At 50.4% G+C, this 14358-nt stretch overlaps 2 protein-coding genes across 29 annotated transcripts; one reads left to right on the top strand and one right to left on the bottom strand.

Annotated features, from left to right (window-relative positions):
• Positions 1-1110: 1110 nt before the first annotated feature.
• Positions 1111-11987, bottom strand: DMRTC2 (DMRT like family C2). 22 transcript variants are annotated; one of them, XM_042919527.1, is made up of 10 exons: positions 11899-11984; positions 10645-10743; positions 9189-9262; positions 5191-5418; positions 4596-4672; positions 4137-4320; positions 3869-3995; positions 2973-3099; positions 2709-2883; positions 1111-1677 (listed from the first exon to the last, which is right to left on the bottom strand). In XM_042919527.1, exons 3-10 carry the CDS (start codon positions 9208-9210, stop codon positions 1565-1567), a joined length of 1053 nt encoding a protein of 350 aa, XP_042775461.1. In that variant the 5' UTR covers positions 9211-9262; positions 10645-10743; positions 11899-11984; the 3' UTR covers positions 1111-1564. The 22 variants fall into 22 exon arrangements, with proteins under 22 accessions (XP_042775461.1, XP_042775454.1, XP_042775453.1 ...); XM_042919520.1 differs by lacking the exon at positions 9189-9262 and adding an exon at positions 4947-5104; XM_042919519.1 differs by lacking the exons at positions 9189-9262; positions 10645-10743 and adding an exon at positions 4947-5104 and having other exon boundaries at positions 11899-11987.
• Positions 6573-12656, top strand: LYPD4 (LY6/PLAUR domain containing 4). Of its 7 annotated transcripts, none has more exons than XM_042919540.1 (6): positions 6853-7534; positions 10171-10250; positions 10898-11083; positions 11281-11430; positions 11828-12154; positions 12392-12656. In XM_042919540.1, exons 3-6 carry the CDS (start codon positions 11017-11019, stop codon positions 12592-12594), a joined length of 747 nt encoding a protein of 248 aa, XP_042775474.1. In that variant the 5' UTR covers positions 6853-7534; positions 10171-10250; positions 10898-11016; the 3' UTR covers positions 12595-12656. The 7 variants fall into 7 exon arrangements, with proteins under 7 accessions (XP_042775476.1, XP_042775473.1, XP_042775474.1 ...); XM_042919536.1 differs by lacking the exon at positions 10171-10250 and adding an exon at positions 7908-7998; XM_042919542.1 differs by lacking the exons at positions 6853-7534; positions 10171-10250 and adding an exon at positions 6573-6592.
• The last annotated feature ends 1702 nt before the right edge of the window (positions 12657-14358 follow it).

Genomic DNA, 14358 nt, shown 5'->3' with positions numbered 1-14358 from the left:
GTCTCCCTCTCTCTCTCTCTGCCTCTCCCCTGCTCATGCTCTATTTCTCTCTCTCAAAATAAACTTAAAAAAAAAAAAATAAAATAAACGTGTTCTTTATTTGTAAAATGGGAGTAATCATGCATGGCTTACAGAGTTGCTGTGAGCATGTATGTGAATCACATACAGTGGGGTACTTAATAAATGGTAATAATGTTCTCTTACCTTTCATAGGTCCTTCAAAATGTAGACACATGAATCTCCCTAGTTCAGATAAAGCCCTTGAAAAAGGCTAACTTGATTCTTCCTATTCTCATTGGCCTCAGTTTCCCCATTTAAAAAATGTTACATTATGTTAGCATTATAGGTATTCCATTTGGCCAAAACTGGCCTGAAGATATGTTTTGTTCAGCTCACCTAGAATTTAAAGAAGAAAACTGAGCCAACTCTTGAAAATTAATATGTTTTATATAGAAATTCAGTTTTCCAGCTTCTCTTAAGGAATCAGAAATTGTGGCAATAGTCACATTCCTGCCTGGCAACAATCCACTAAGGCCCAAAGGAGGCTGCCCTCTCTGGTATGGCATGTATTCTGTTTTCTAGGGCTCATCTAGCTTTCTGTACTCACTTAAATTTAAAAAAAAATTTTTTTTGAGAGAGAAAAGCAGCATGAGCCGGGGAGGGGCAGGGAGAGGGAGACACAGAATCCGAAGCAGGCTCCAGGCTCTGAGCTGTCAGCACAGAGCCTGACGCGAGGCTTGAACTCACAAACCATGGATCATGACCTGAGCTGAAGTTGGACACTTAACTCACTGAGCCACCCAAGCACCCCTCTTTACTCATTTAAATGATGGGCTTGGCCTTGTATGCATTTCAATTTTTAGCCCTCTGGACAGCTGGAAAGTGTCTATGCCCGGCACAGGGCAGACACTTAATTGTTGAGTCACTGAATCTCCCATCTCCCTCTACCAATCTGTCTTATCGAGCCATAATAAGAAATCCAAGTTTGTATTTATTTATGGTAGTTACTGGATAACTATTTTCAATTTGAAAAGTGAACTGAACAAGTCCTTTATGTCAATGAGAATAGACTAGGTTAGGCTTTGGCAACAAACACTCCCTAAGTCTCAGTGGCGTAAAACAACAAAGGTTTATTTTTCGGTTACTCAGCCAAACGTAGACACAAAATGAAAATACCCTCCTGTTTTTGCACGCATGGAGACAGACATAAGTGCACAAGTACGTACAGAATCACATGTCAAATATTCTGGAACATGAACTCATGCAAAAACCTATTTAGATACTTGTTAGCTTAAATTGCATAACTCTCACTTTGTTGGGTATTTAAAAAGGTCCCCGGACCCAAGTGGGTAAGAGGATATCCACTTTCAGTCAAGGAAATACCCACACTACAAAAGGAACCAAAAGCTAACAAAGCACAATAAAGCTTAAAAAAAAAAAAAAAAAAAAGCCGGAAGCTCGCACTATATTATATTCCATGCATAAATCCAGAGGCAAAATACCAAATATGCGGTGACTGCAGGCTCTTGCCCCTTGCTCAAGTGAGGTCTCAACCTCTGGGCTTCTAGCTTAGGAGGGAGATGGAGCCCAGATGCCCAATATGCAGAGCTACGGAGGGGGCTGGGCTGGGGCGGAGAGAGGGGCCAACAGGCTGGAATCCTCTTCCTCCAGCAGGAGCTATAAGCAAGAAGGAAGGGGGTGGGACTAAGTCACATCCATTTCCTTTCCCAGCAATCCCCTCTTTCTACCCCACCCAATCCAGGCCTCATCCTTGTTCACCTGGCTCATCGCAAACACTTCCTCCTCCCCGATTTTCCCACCTTGTCTCTCAATCCCTCCATCAAGCCACCAGACTTGTCTTTCAAAGCTCAGGGTATCTAAATATGTCCCTGCCTAGCTCAGAAACATACCCTGGCTCCCCTTCATGCACAGTGGCTGCTCTAGCCTAAGCCTGGCATGCCACACCTCCATGATCAGAAGTCTCTCCAGCTTCATCTCCTTCATTCCAGCAGTTCTTCCATGCAGGTTTCCTCACTCGTACCCATGCCTAATTCAACATTTTGGACAGGAAGATCTTCAGCCTTCCCTCTCTGTCCCCGTAAGTCTCATTCCTCAAGATTTTTCTAGTTCTTTCCAGGTTTGTCACTGATTTTAAGTTTTACTTATTTAAGTGATCTCTATACCCAACATGGGGCTTGAACTCATGACCCCGAGATCAAGAGTCGGACGCTCTACCAACTGAGCCATCTGCTCTGTCACTGAGCTTTGTGAAGGCATCCAGTTTCCCCAAGTAAAACGGAAGCTCCTTGAAGGCAGTGATCAGATCTCCTTCCAGGCCAGACCCTTGTTACTTCTTCAGCCCTCTCGAGACAACAGCAGGCAGCATAGGTCTAGAGAGTGAGCCTTGGGCTGGAGTCTGCCACTGTCTTGCCGCATGCCCTTGGGCAAGTCCCTGCCTCTCTCAGGGCCTCATTTTCCTTGACATCAGGGCACTGGACATTTGCTTTTGAGCACGAAACTAATAAAACTAATCCACTGAACAACTCTCAACTGCAATTCCAGGAGCTAGGTTGAGAAGCTTGGGGCCTGAGTCTGAAGATGTTCAACCTGCTGACCCCCCTGATCTCCTTGGTTAGTCCCTACTTAATTCTGGTACCTCCATTTCCCAATATCTCTATCCCATCGTCTCCTTTCAGGGAACAGGTTACCTGGTGGGCCACAGGGGTGGAGCAGGGAGATCCAGGCAGGGTTGGGAGGAACAGAAGAGGTCAGGCGGGGAGCCTGGGAAGAATCTTTCAGACCCACAAGAGCCTCAGCTGCCTCCCGCTGCAGCTGCCGCTCTGAGGGGGCAGAGGTCCAGGCTAGGCGAGAGGCTGCAGGCGCCTGCAAAAGAAAGGGAGAGAAACAGACTGGGAACCCCCACTTCTGCCCACCCTCCAAGTGCTCTCTCAGCCCCTGGTTACTTCACTAACCCCCATGTTTCCTTCCCCTGGCTCAACTTCCTCCCAGGGTCCTGGATCCCACTTTGGTCCCAGGACCTGTGGCTGCAGCAGAAGAGGGTCTGGGGTGCCACAGGGCTGGAGTATCAGAGTCGAGCATCTAGAAAGAAGAAGAGAAGATGCCAAGGGGATTAAACACATGGACAGACATGTACACATGGGAGAAAGGGCAGGATTTTGCCATATGCTGATCTGGGAGTCTGAGTGCCTGCTGGGTCATTAGGCTTTGTGGACTTGGGCAAGTCCTTTCCCCTGGCTTGGCCTTCTTGGTTTTCTATGAAATGAAAATATCTGCCAGCTTCTTTCCTCCAGCGCTACTGTGCCGATTATGGGAAATCAATGATGTCAGTTTTTAAAAACATACCAAACATTGGGAGGGACTGGGATGACTGTTCCTGCCCTACTAGAGTCTAGTTTCCCTCCCCAATCCCCATGGAATTTGAGGAACAGGTTGGGACCCCTTGAAGAAGCCTTCCCTAATGGTCTCTGGCCTCTATCTCAGGCCTCTAAGGCTCTCACCATCATGCCCCACCCATTTCAGCGGGCAATTCGACTCCATCTTATCTGTTTAAAAGGACTCAATAGCCCCTATTTGTCCAAGGCCAGGGCTTGTGCTAGGTGCATTCCATACATTATCACTAATGCTCATGACAACCCACAAAGAAAATAATTGTGTCTCCGACTTCCTGATAGAAAACCAGGTTCAGGGAGAGTAAAGATACTTGTACAAAGGTTCATAGTAAGGCAATGGCAGAGCTAGGAGAGCTCCTCTTCACAAGGTCTAAGACCTTATCTTCTATATCATCTACTGTGACGTCCAGAACAGGGTCAAGCATATGATAAACGCGTGTTCTTCCCTCCCTACTCACGTGCGGGGCAAGGCAGAGGGCCCTTGGGATTCTCTGGAAAGAGGAGCCATCAGTATCGGGCAAGATCCTGGGCAGGTTGGGTGGGGTCCATGAGTGGGCAGCCGGAGGGAAGTGCCAGGGTCAAAGTCTAATGAGGGTAAGAGAATGCAGGAGGGTACAGGGGTTAAAGGTCATGGCTTCTAGCTTCCTTCCTACCCTGTCCTCTTCTCTTTCTGATACAGTGGTACAATGGCATTTAAACATCTGTTGAATGTTGAATTCGTCTTACCAGAAAAGGGATGCAGAGGGACAGTAGGTTCTTGGCATAGCAAGCGGTACACCACCGGGGGTGGCATGGAAAGGCCTGGAGGAAGCCAGTGTCCAGGAGCCCAAGGGCCTGGGGGCATTGGAGTCCAGGACAAAGGCAAGGCTTCCGGGGGACGGCTGAGCAGCAGAGGCCCCTGGGAGTTATCCTGCAAGGGCAGAGAGCACAGGTTGGATTCAGGTACAAGCCTGGGGAAAGAATGAGTATGTTCTAGGATGGGGGCAGGACCTCAAAACTTTAGACTTGGAGGGCTGTAAAATCCCACTCTCTCATTTTTTGCCCACAGAAGAGAAGTGATTTGCCCGGAGTTGATATTACAAGTCAGGGCTAAATCTAGAACCCAAGTGTTGAGGGCACAGAGGAAAGGGCCTGGGCAGGGGCTAGTGTAGGAGTCACTCCCCCCACGGCCCAGGTTCTCCTTACCTTCCCAGGGGGTGTCAGTGCCAGTGGGACTGCCCCATGGGGCGTCTGAGGCTGGGGTGCTATGTTCTCCTTTCCAGCTATAAAGGACCAGAGGGAGTTTTGATGAGCCCTTTTTCCTGACCCCCATCCCACTCCAACTGCAAACTGAGTTTTTATCTCCCCATGACCCTCTCTGTGACACTTTTCTATCCACAGATCTCACTACATACTCCCAATGATCACATTTTAAAGTTGGAGAGACTGAGGCCCAGAGAGTAGAAACGCTTTGCCCAAGGTCACACACTAATCCAATGGCAGGTCTGGGACTGTTTTCCACCCCAAACCCTGCCCCATCCCTGGCCAGACACTCACAGGGGACCCCTGGTCGAGTGGCTCCCTTCTTGGCACGGCTAGGAGCTTTAGGAGGGGCCGCCCCTCTCCTCATGAGTCCCTGAGCCAGGTGCCTCTTTAGCTGTGCCTCCTGTTGCCTACGCAAGGCCACCTGGGCAGCCATGACCCTTCGGCGCTCCCTAAAATGGGGGGTGCGAGTCAAAAGTTAGCCTCCCTTTAGATGAGGCCCATCATCTTCCCTTCCCTGGATCTCCTTCATGCTTACAAGATGAGGACACATTTGTGACACTCGCAAGTCTGAAAGAGGCACAGGCGCTTGTGGCCCTTGAGGTGCGCAGTGACGCCGTGGTTTCGGCAGCGGGCGCAGGTTGGAGAGCGACTGACAGCTCTCCTGGGGATAAGCTCTGTGCCCGGGAGGGCTCTGGGCTCATCCCCAGTGGCAGAGTCTGCGGCGCAGTGGTGGGCAGCAGGCACTTCCTTGGCTTCCATGGATCTAGAGGCAGGAATGGAAGGTCAGGGTGGCCACATGGGCCCTCTCCCCACCAGCCCTCCTGCCCCTGGGAGGCCACACCTGAAGGGGTTTCCATTGCTACCCGTCTGTGGACTCAGCTTTCACCTTGCTTCCTCCCTGGCTTTCTCCCTTCTTCACCCACTGCCTTCCTCGAGCATCCTCCTTCCCAGAAGGCTCACCGTCTTGCCAGGCGCCCCTCTTCTCACTCCCTTCTTACATATTCCTTCAACGCAAACAGTACTCTATGCTGCTCGCCTGTGCTTTCCCCGCGCCCAAGTCCCACGTTCATTCTCATTCAGGGCCCCTTCTCTCCCCCCCACCCCCGGGGATTCTATACCCCCTTCCCCCCACTGCCCCGATCCGATGATGTTTCCTGCCATCATCTTCGGCAACTATCATCCTTCCCTCGTGCATTTATCCAGTTCCTGCAAATGTTTGTGCTCCCCGTTCAATTCTCAGCCTCACGTATGTCCTGCGAGGCAACGTTCGCCTTGCCCCCCTTTTACATCAGAACACTCTCTTGATCCCACCCCCACCCCGCGATTACTTTCTTCTTAGAGATTCCTCGCGCCCCACCCCCCCCCCCACCCCCCCCCACCCCGCTTTCAGGAATGATTGTCATCCACTCCACAAACGTTTACTGAGCCCCTTCCAGGTGCCAGGCCCTGATCTCGGTCGCAGGCCCCCTCCTCCCGGCACGGAGTCCCCTCTTGCACCCACAGGCGTCCAAAGTCGGACGCCAACCCTGCGATCGCTGCCCCGGCGCTTGGGGCGCCTTTGACCGTTCCCAGCAACCGGATCTCATGGACCGCCCCCCCGCCCCAGCCCACCTCCCCGCATGCACCACCGCCTCGAGCGCCTGCTGCCCGCGTGCACCCCCTTTCAGAAGCTGGGCCTTCGGCCTGTCCTCGCTCCAGGCTCCCAGGAAGAGGGCAGGGCACGGGGAGCGCGCCGAGGGGCCCCGTGAGGTGGGGGAGGGGAGGAGAGGGGAGCGAGGAGCGCGAGGGGGAGGCGGGGGAGGGGGCCCAGCGCCAGAGACAGGGCGGAGAAGGGGCAGGGAGGGGCGGGGTCGTGTTCGCGTCCTCGCCCCGCGGTTACCACAGCCTCGAGCGAGCGAGCAAAGTCGGACTCAGTCAGGAGGACGCGAAAGGACGCGGTGAGGAAGCGGCGTGAGGAACGGCTGCGCTCGCGCCGGTTTTCCCGCCCCTTCTCACAAGGACCAATGAGCGTCAAGCGTCGCCTCACGCCACCGAGGCAAGCGACCAGTGCGCTTCAAGATCCTGCACTGACGGCCCGCCCCTTACCTCCAGGCCTCTTCTCCCCGCGCCAGACTGTGAGGCCAGCCAATAGCGCGTCGAGTTGAGTCTCGGCACCCCCCCCCCCCCCAATTCCCCCGCCCCTTGTGGCTTGCCTTCCCGGATTGTTATTCCCCTTTTCGGAGAGGTGGCCAATGGGGCGTCGAGTACGGCTCCCAGGATGAGGCTGGCCCTGCCCCCCAAGAAACGGCTATCTGGGTCCCATTCCCAGGCGTTGACTGGGACCTGCCTGCGCTTGCGCAGTCTCGCCCTCTAGGCTGCACAGTGCGGCCTTCCTTTTGGCGTTCCTGGCTTCGACAGGGCATTTCCTCTTCGCTGTGTGGACGCTCGTGTTTCTTTCACTTTTCTCCCTGTGCCCCAACTCCCGATCTACCCTTCTCTTTTTTATGTGTTCCCCCTCCTGTCATTTTCCCGCTTCCTTCCCTTATCCCACCCCTTTCTGTGTCTCTCGTACCGTCCGTTTCGGTGTTGATTTTCCTAACTCCTACTTTCCCCATTCTCTTGGAGTTTCTCTCTGCCTGTCTGTCCTGCTGATTTTCGGGCCCCCTTCCTCCACGTTCTTAATTTCCAAATAGCCTGGCCCAGTTCCCCACCCCCACCTCCCCCGCCCATCCTTCGCTTTCTTTCTGAGACGCCTACTGTAGTTTTTCTATGTCTTCATAGACATAGACACCCTCTCCACCCCCCACCCGCACCCCCCCATGTGCATCTCGCTCCCTGATTTCACCAGAATTCATCAGTTTCATCTGGGCTCCACTCTGTAATCATCGCCTGCCTTCTCGGTGTGTCTCACAATTTCCCTCCCACCCTCTGTTTTGTCCCCTTCTCCCTGCGCATCCCGCCCTGTCTCCTTCCCCCCCACCCCCTCACCCCCCCCCCCCCCCGCCCCCAGAACCACATCTTTGTGCCCCAGGCCTCATTTTCCTGCCTCTCCTCTTGTGCTTTCTCTGCTGCACCTCTTGACTCCCTTGCACGGTTCCAGTCCATCAATTTACCCTTCCTCCTCTGCATGGTTTCTCTTTTGTAGGGATAGTATCTCCTCTGACTACCTCTCTATCCTCTCCATCCTTTTTCCCTGAGGATTTCATTCCACTCTTTTTTCAGTGTGTCTCCACCTGTGCTCAGATTTTTGGGTCCTGTCGTTTTGCATTCCAGGCTGGTGTGTGCCATCTTTTCTGATTGGCCCAACCCCTGTGTGTGCTCCTTCATCAGCCTTCATTGCCCCTTCCTGTGTCCCATCTTTTCTGTGAGTCTTAGTCCCTTTGTTTGCCACAGACTCCTGTGTTACAGAGCCTGTATGCCAGGCATTCTGGACAGAAAAGTGTTGCTGATGTGACCTCTAGCTGGACTGCTGTTGCAGGGGAGCCGTACTAGACAAAGTTGCAAAGATTGTTTGGGGCCAGTCTGGGGTGGGGAATGTGGGGTGCGGGAGGCTTGAATGCCAGCTAGTGAGGTTGGCCTTGTTCCTTTACATAGTGGAGAGACAGGGAAAGACCGGGGAATGGACATTTATGGAAAGCTTAGTTCTTGCCTGGCACTTTATGTTAATAATCTTACTAATTTTCTTTTTTTTTTTTTTAATTTTTTTCAACGTTTTTTATTTATTTTTGGGACAGAGAGAGACAGAGCATGAACGGGGGAGGGGCAGAGAGAGAGGGAGACACAGAATCGGAAACAGGCTCCAGGCTCCGAGCCATCAGCCCAGAGCCTGACGCGGGGCTCGAACTCACAGACCGCGAGATCGTGACCTGGCTGAAGTCGGACGCTTAACCGACTGCGCCACCCAGGCGCCCCAATCTTACTAATTTTCAACCGTACCTTATGAGAGGTATTATTAATCCAGTTTATGGATGAGTTCAACAACTTGCGCAAGATCGCACAGCTAGTCAGTGCAGGGGTAAAGATTCTAACCTTGCTCTACCTTTGAGTCCAAAGCCTATGAACTTTGTACCACCTACATTGTTTTCGTTAGTTTTTCCAGTAATCATCATTCTCCGCTTTCATCCCCTAACCCTCCTGTGGGCACTCCCTTCAGGTGGCTACTGGGTATCTTTTGGTTCACGTGTGTGCTTGCAATATGTGCAGTGTCTTATGTGCACGTGTTTTTTAAAGTGTGTGTGTGTATGTGTATGTATGTAGTTTCTACACCCATTGTGGGGCTCGAATTCACAACCCCGAGATCAAGAGTTGCATGCTCTCCTTTTCTAACTGGGCCAGCCAATGCCCCTCTGCATGTGGTTTTAGCTTACGCAAGCGATATTGTGTTATTATGTAAGATAATCAGCACTGTGCTTTTTTGATCCATCCACGTACCTATTACGTGTACATCTCATCAGTTTCTTTTAATTGCTGCATGATATTCCACGGTTGGCATCCCCTGCAGGTTGCGTGTTCACTAAGTCTCAGGGAGGGATGCCCACAGTGCTCTCGACTCACCATCTCCCTGATAATGCTGCATCCTTGTATATATTCCTTTGTAGATGAAGGTGGAGCTCTTTATTACGTCATACCTAGGATATAGTAGTAATGGGTATTTGTAAACCTAATTTGACTCAGTATTGCCAGACTCCTCCCCACAACACTGCTTTGGGGCTGAAACATCGATCAGAACTCTCAACTCCTTTATTCCTCACGGTCCAGAAGAAGGTCCTGTCCCCCTCCCAACGACCCCACGAGCAGCAGTACACAAAAGTCCCTGTATCCCCACATTGCTGCCAACACTTAATCTTTTTCCGGCTTTCCGGTTCTTTGCCAGCCTGATAGATGTACAGTTTGATAGACTGCATTTCTCTGGTTATTGTTAAGCTCGGGTGTCTTCACGTACTTCTTAGCCTCTCTGGTTTGCTCTTCTGAGAATTGTCTCTTCCTATGCTTGGCCCATATTCCTACTGGGGTTACTCTCTTTTTCTTTTCAATTTGCCAGAGATCCTTGGCCATTTTCATTGCTTTAAGGCATTGCGTATACTCTTCATATGCCAGTCTTGACATTTCATATTATTTTAAAAATTAATCCACTTCCTCTGGGTGTTCTAAAGATTTTATTTTATTTTTTAAGTAATCTCTGTACCCAATGTGGGGCTCGAACTCACAATCCCAATGACAAGAGTCATGTGATCTACCGACTGAGCCATCCAGGCACTCCCGACTTCATCTCGGTTTTCAAATTTATAAATGTAGAGTTCTTAATGATACTTTTATTTTTTAAAAACATCCTGTCTGTTACTTCCTATTTTTCATTTTGTATTTTGTTTGCATCGTCTCTTTTTCTCCTAATTAGATTTGCTGGAGAATTATCTTGTGGATCTTGTCAAAGAATGTTAGTTTCCTGCAATAATTTTTATTGTTGCTGCTGTTTTCTAATTCACTGGTTTCTGCCGTTATCTTAATTTCTATCCTTTTTTTTGGGGGGGGGGAGCAGGGGATGCTTTGTTGCTCCTTATACAACTTCTTAAGTTAACTCATGATCATATTTTTTAACGATCCTGTTTCCTGATAAAGGTATTGAAACTATAAATTTACTTCTAAATACTGCTTCAGTTGTGTCCCAAATTTTGACTTGTAGTTGAAAAAAAAAAAAAAACCCAGTTGATTTTGAAATGATTATTGGCTCACAAGAAGTTGCAAAAGTTGTAAACCCGTAAATACTTCCTCTCACTTCCCCACAGGGACATCTTCTAGAACTGTAGGATGCAAACGTGAAATTGACATTGGTATAACACTCTTAACTAGACTGTAGACCTGATTAGGTTTCACCAGGTTTTACATGCACTTGTGTGTGTGTGTGTGTGTGTGATATGTACTAGGTTCATTATTACTCACTCCTGAATACTTATAAATATCCTTTTCAAACCCAAATCTATTTAGTGGTATTTCAGTGAGCTTCCGTACACACCTTTGCTGTTCTGGTCTCACTGTCTCTGGCTGGAGAGCAGCCTGTGTAACAGTGACTCTGATTAAGTCAGCATCTTTGCTCAGCCTCCAATGGGAAGACCTAAGCAGGGGAGAGTCATAACTTGAGAAGCTAATGTGGTGGGTTCGGGGCAGGTTGGAGGGGAGACTATGGAGATGGGAAGACCTGTGTCCCTGAAGGTCTCAGGGAGCCTATGTCACAAAAACTGACAATCAACTTTATGCTCTCGAAACAGTGACCCAGAGGCAAGTGAACAGAGGATTCAGAAGCTAACTAGAACTGACCTTGATTGATACCTGGATTGAAATTGGTTCCAGATTGACCTCTAGCATCCGGGGACCCAGACCCAGGACCATGGGACCCCAGCACTTGAGCCCTGTGCATCTGCTCTGCCTCCTAGGGGCCATCTCCACTCTGCCTCGTATGTCCTGCAGGGCTAGATGCTTTGGGGGCCCCCAGAGGGTGGGGGGCTGGATTCACATAACTAGGGGGCGGAGGGCAGGATATCTGGGTTCCTCGGGGGGACAGGATCTGTGGAGGCTGAGATCTTGGTTGGCAGTTTGGGGGCTGAGAAAGCAACGTGAGTGGCACACGACTGGAAGGACATTCTCTCCTTAGGGGCTGGGGCTCTTTTGTGCTACGAAGCAACATCCTCGCTCTTCAGAGCTGTTTCTCTCCATAACTGGAAATGGCTTCTGATGAGGAGCATGGTGTGTAAGCTGAGTGAGGGCTGTGAGGAGACGCTGGTATTCATCGAGACAGCTGAAGGGAAGTGGCTCTGGGCTCAAGTTCTGAATATTTACACCATTACATCTTTGGGAACAATGTCAAGACCCTGGCAGGAGAGAGGCAGGACCCAGTGGGGTGTGGTGTGGGCTGGATAAGAGGGCAGGAAGGAGGTGGGCAGATCCCAGGAGGAGAGGGGCAATCTGGGAGAGGAGAAAAGGAAGGGACACAGGGGAGAGAGGAGCAGAGGGGCTCCTGTGGGGAGGGTGGGTTGAGGAGACACAGATGGAGACCCCGGGACCTGAGCCCCGTGCGGCTGAACACCTCAGCACAGCTGGTGATGGGACAGAATGAGCCAGAAGAGCGGGGTGCAGGGTGGGAGGGGGAACTCTGGGTGTGACCAACGACACTGATCAGAGCTCTCTAATCTGCTCCTCAGGGTCCAGAAGGGGAGTTGTGGGTTTTAAGGGCTGCAGCCCAGCCTCCTCTTACCCCCAGCAAGTCTCTTACCTCGTTTCACCGCCTGGACTGTCCGTTGCCTCCTACAGCCGCGTCTGCCGGTCATATCTCTGCAACAACCTCACCAGCTTGGATCCTTTTGTGAAACTCAAGGCCAACACTCCAAGGTCTACAGCATTTTCTTCCCATGGTTGCCCAACCTGTGTGGGCGAACACTCTAAGGACTGCCTCCCAAGTTTTGTCACCACTGATTCTTGCCCCTATGACGCCTCTCAGTGCTACAGTTCCACCTTAAAATTTCAGGCAGGTGAGAAAAGAGAAACTTGTGTTAGTGCCTTCTCATCTCTCAGAGGGGCTGGAGGACTGAGAGGGGGTTGGGGCTGTGGGGACCAGGCACGTGAATTCCAAGGGGGAAGGAATACGGTGCCTGGTACCCAAGTTTTTGGTGGAAGAACGGGTGTTCTGGTTTGTGAGGCGTGTCTGGAAGGAGGGGTGGGGCACTTGCATCTTGAAAGTGTCCCTAACTGCTCTGTCTTCCTTACAGGGCTCCTCAATACCACCTTCCTCCTCATGGGCTGTGCTCGTGGACATCACAAACTTTTAGCAGATTTTCACCATATTGGGAGCATCAGAGTGACCGAGGTCCTCAACGTCTTAGAGAAGGCCCAGATTGCTGGTGTCGAGCCCTCCAGTCGGGGTCCTGCTTGGGGCATCCTCTCAGGGCTTCTGCTTGCCTTCAGGGACTGACAGTCTGGCTGGACTGGACAAACCCCTTCCCATAACCCAGTAAAGTCACAGAGTTGCCTTTCTGCTTTGTCCTGTGGTCCATGAGGGTTGTGGAGACATGGGAGGTGTGTGTGTGGGGGGAGGGGCACGTGGTGGGCAGTGTGCACGGTGAAGTGAGCAGGGGATGGGTGGGGGTGGGGAGCATCACTGCCAAAGTGACCATGTCATGCCCAGCAGCCAGAGAGAGAGGACGTGAGCGGGGAAGGGGCAGAGAGAGGAAGATACAGAATCCAAAGAAGGAACCAGGCTCTGAGCGGTCAGCACAGAGCCCGATGCGGGGCTCGAACCCACGAACGGCAGGAACATGACCCGAGTCAAAGTCGGACGCTTAACCGACAGCCACTCAGGCCCTCCCCAAGTTTACTTTTTTAAGTGTGCCTTTTTAGTAGTCTCTATGTCCAAAGTGGGGCTTGAACTCATAACCCTGAGATCAAGAGTCTCACACTCCAATGACTGAACCAGACAGGCACCCCCATATTTCCAATATTCCAGTGTATGCTTTTGTCCTTCCGTTTTTACTGGTGTATCACCTCCTACTGTATCACCATGCATTTGTCATCAATCATCCTTGGATTCCCGTCTCCCTCCCCTGCAGTGTTTTGATCCAGCAGTGGCTGCTTATGGATATTCTTTTACATGCCCCCTTATGCTTATGTGTAAGTGTTTTTCCTGGGTACACACCCAGGAGCGGTATGGCTGGGCTGTAAGGTCTGTTCAGCTTTAGGGGACAATGCCAAATTGTTTTCCAAAGTGGTGGTAGCAGTTATACATTACTAGTGACAAAGTAAAGAATTCTTTTTGATCCGCATCCCTCCGACTTTTCTGACTTTTTAATTCTTGCCAGTCTGGCGGCTGCAAAATGGCATCTCCCTGCAGTCTGAATTTGTGTCTCCCCGAATACTCAGCAGGCTGGGCTTCCTTTCATGGGAGTATTGGCTGTGCTTCTTTTGTAAAATGCCTATTTTATGGGGTTTTTTTTTTTTGTCTGTTTTTCTATAGGGTTATTTATCTTTTTCTTAAATTTATTTTTTTAAGTTTATTTATTTTGAGAGAGAGAGAGAGAGAGAGAGCAGGGGAGGGGCAGAGAGACAGGGAGAGTGAGAATCGCAGGCAGGCTCCATGTTGTCAGCACAGAACACGATGTGGGGCTCGAATTCATGAACCATGAGATCATGACTTGAACCAAAACCAAGAGTCGGACACTTAACTGACTGAGCCACCCAGGTGCCCCTTATCTTTTCCTCATTGATATATAGGAGTTCCTTATGTATGCTTATATATTAAGTGCTAATAGTCTGTCAGTTGGATGATTTGTCTTCATTTCTTATGGTATCTTTTCAAGAACAGAATTTCAGTGTTGAATTTCTCAGTCTTCCAGTTTTACGGTTAAATCTTCTCGTGCCTTGCTTAAGAGATACTCTCTTTTCTCCAAAAAGTTAAGTTTGGCTTTTCACATTTCAGTTCTTTTTTTTTTTTTTTTTTTTTTAAGAAGACGAAAATCATACCAACTATATTTGCCAACCACGATGGCACAAAGCTAAAGATCAACAATAAAACAAAGCTGGGGGGTGCCTGGGTGGCTCAGCCAGTTAAGTGTCCAACTTCGGCTCAGGCTCATCTCACCGTTTCTGAGTCTGCGTCCTGCGTTGGGCTCTCTGCTCCCAGTGCAGAGTCTGCTTCAGATCCTCTGTCTGTCTGTCTGTCTCTCTCTCTCTCTGCCCTTCC

This window comes from Panthera leo, chromosome E2 (genome assembly GCF_018350215.1).
Source record: "Panthera leo isolate Ple1 chromosome E2, P.leo_Ple1_pat1.1, whole genome shotgun sequence".
Taxonomy (NCBI): Eukaryota; Metazoa; Chordata; class Mammalia; order Carnivora; family Felidae; genus Panthera; species Panthera leo.
This window is presented reverse-complemented; position numbering and strand designations above follow the sequence as displayed.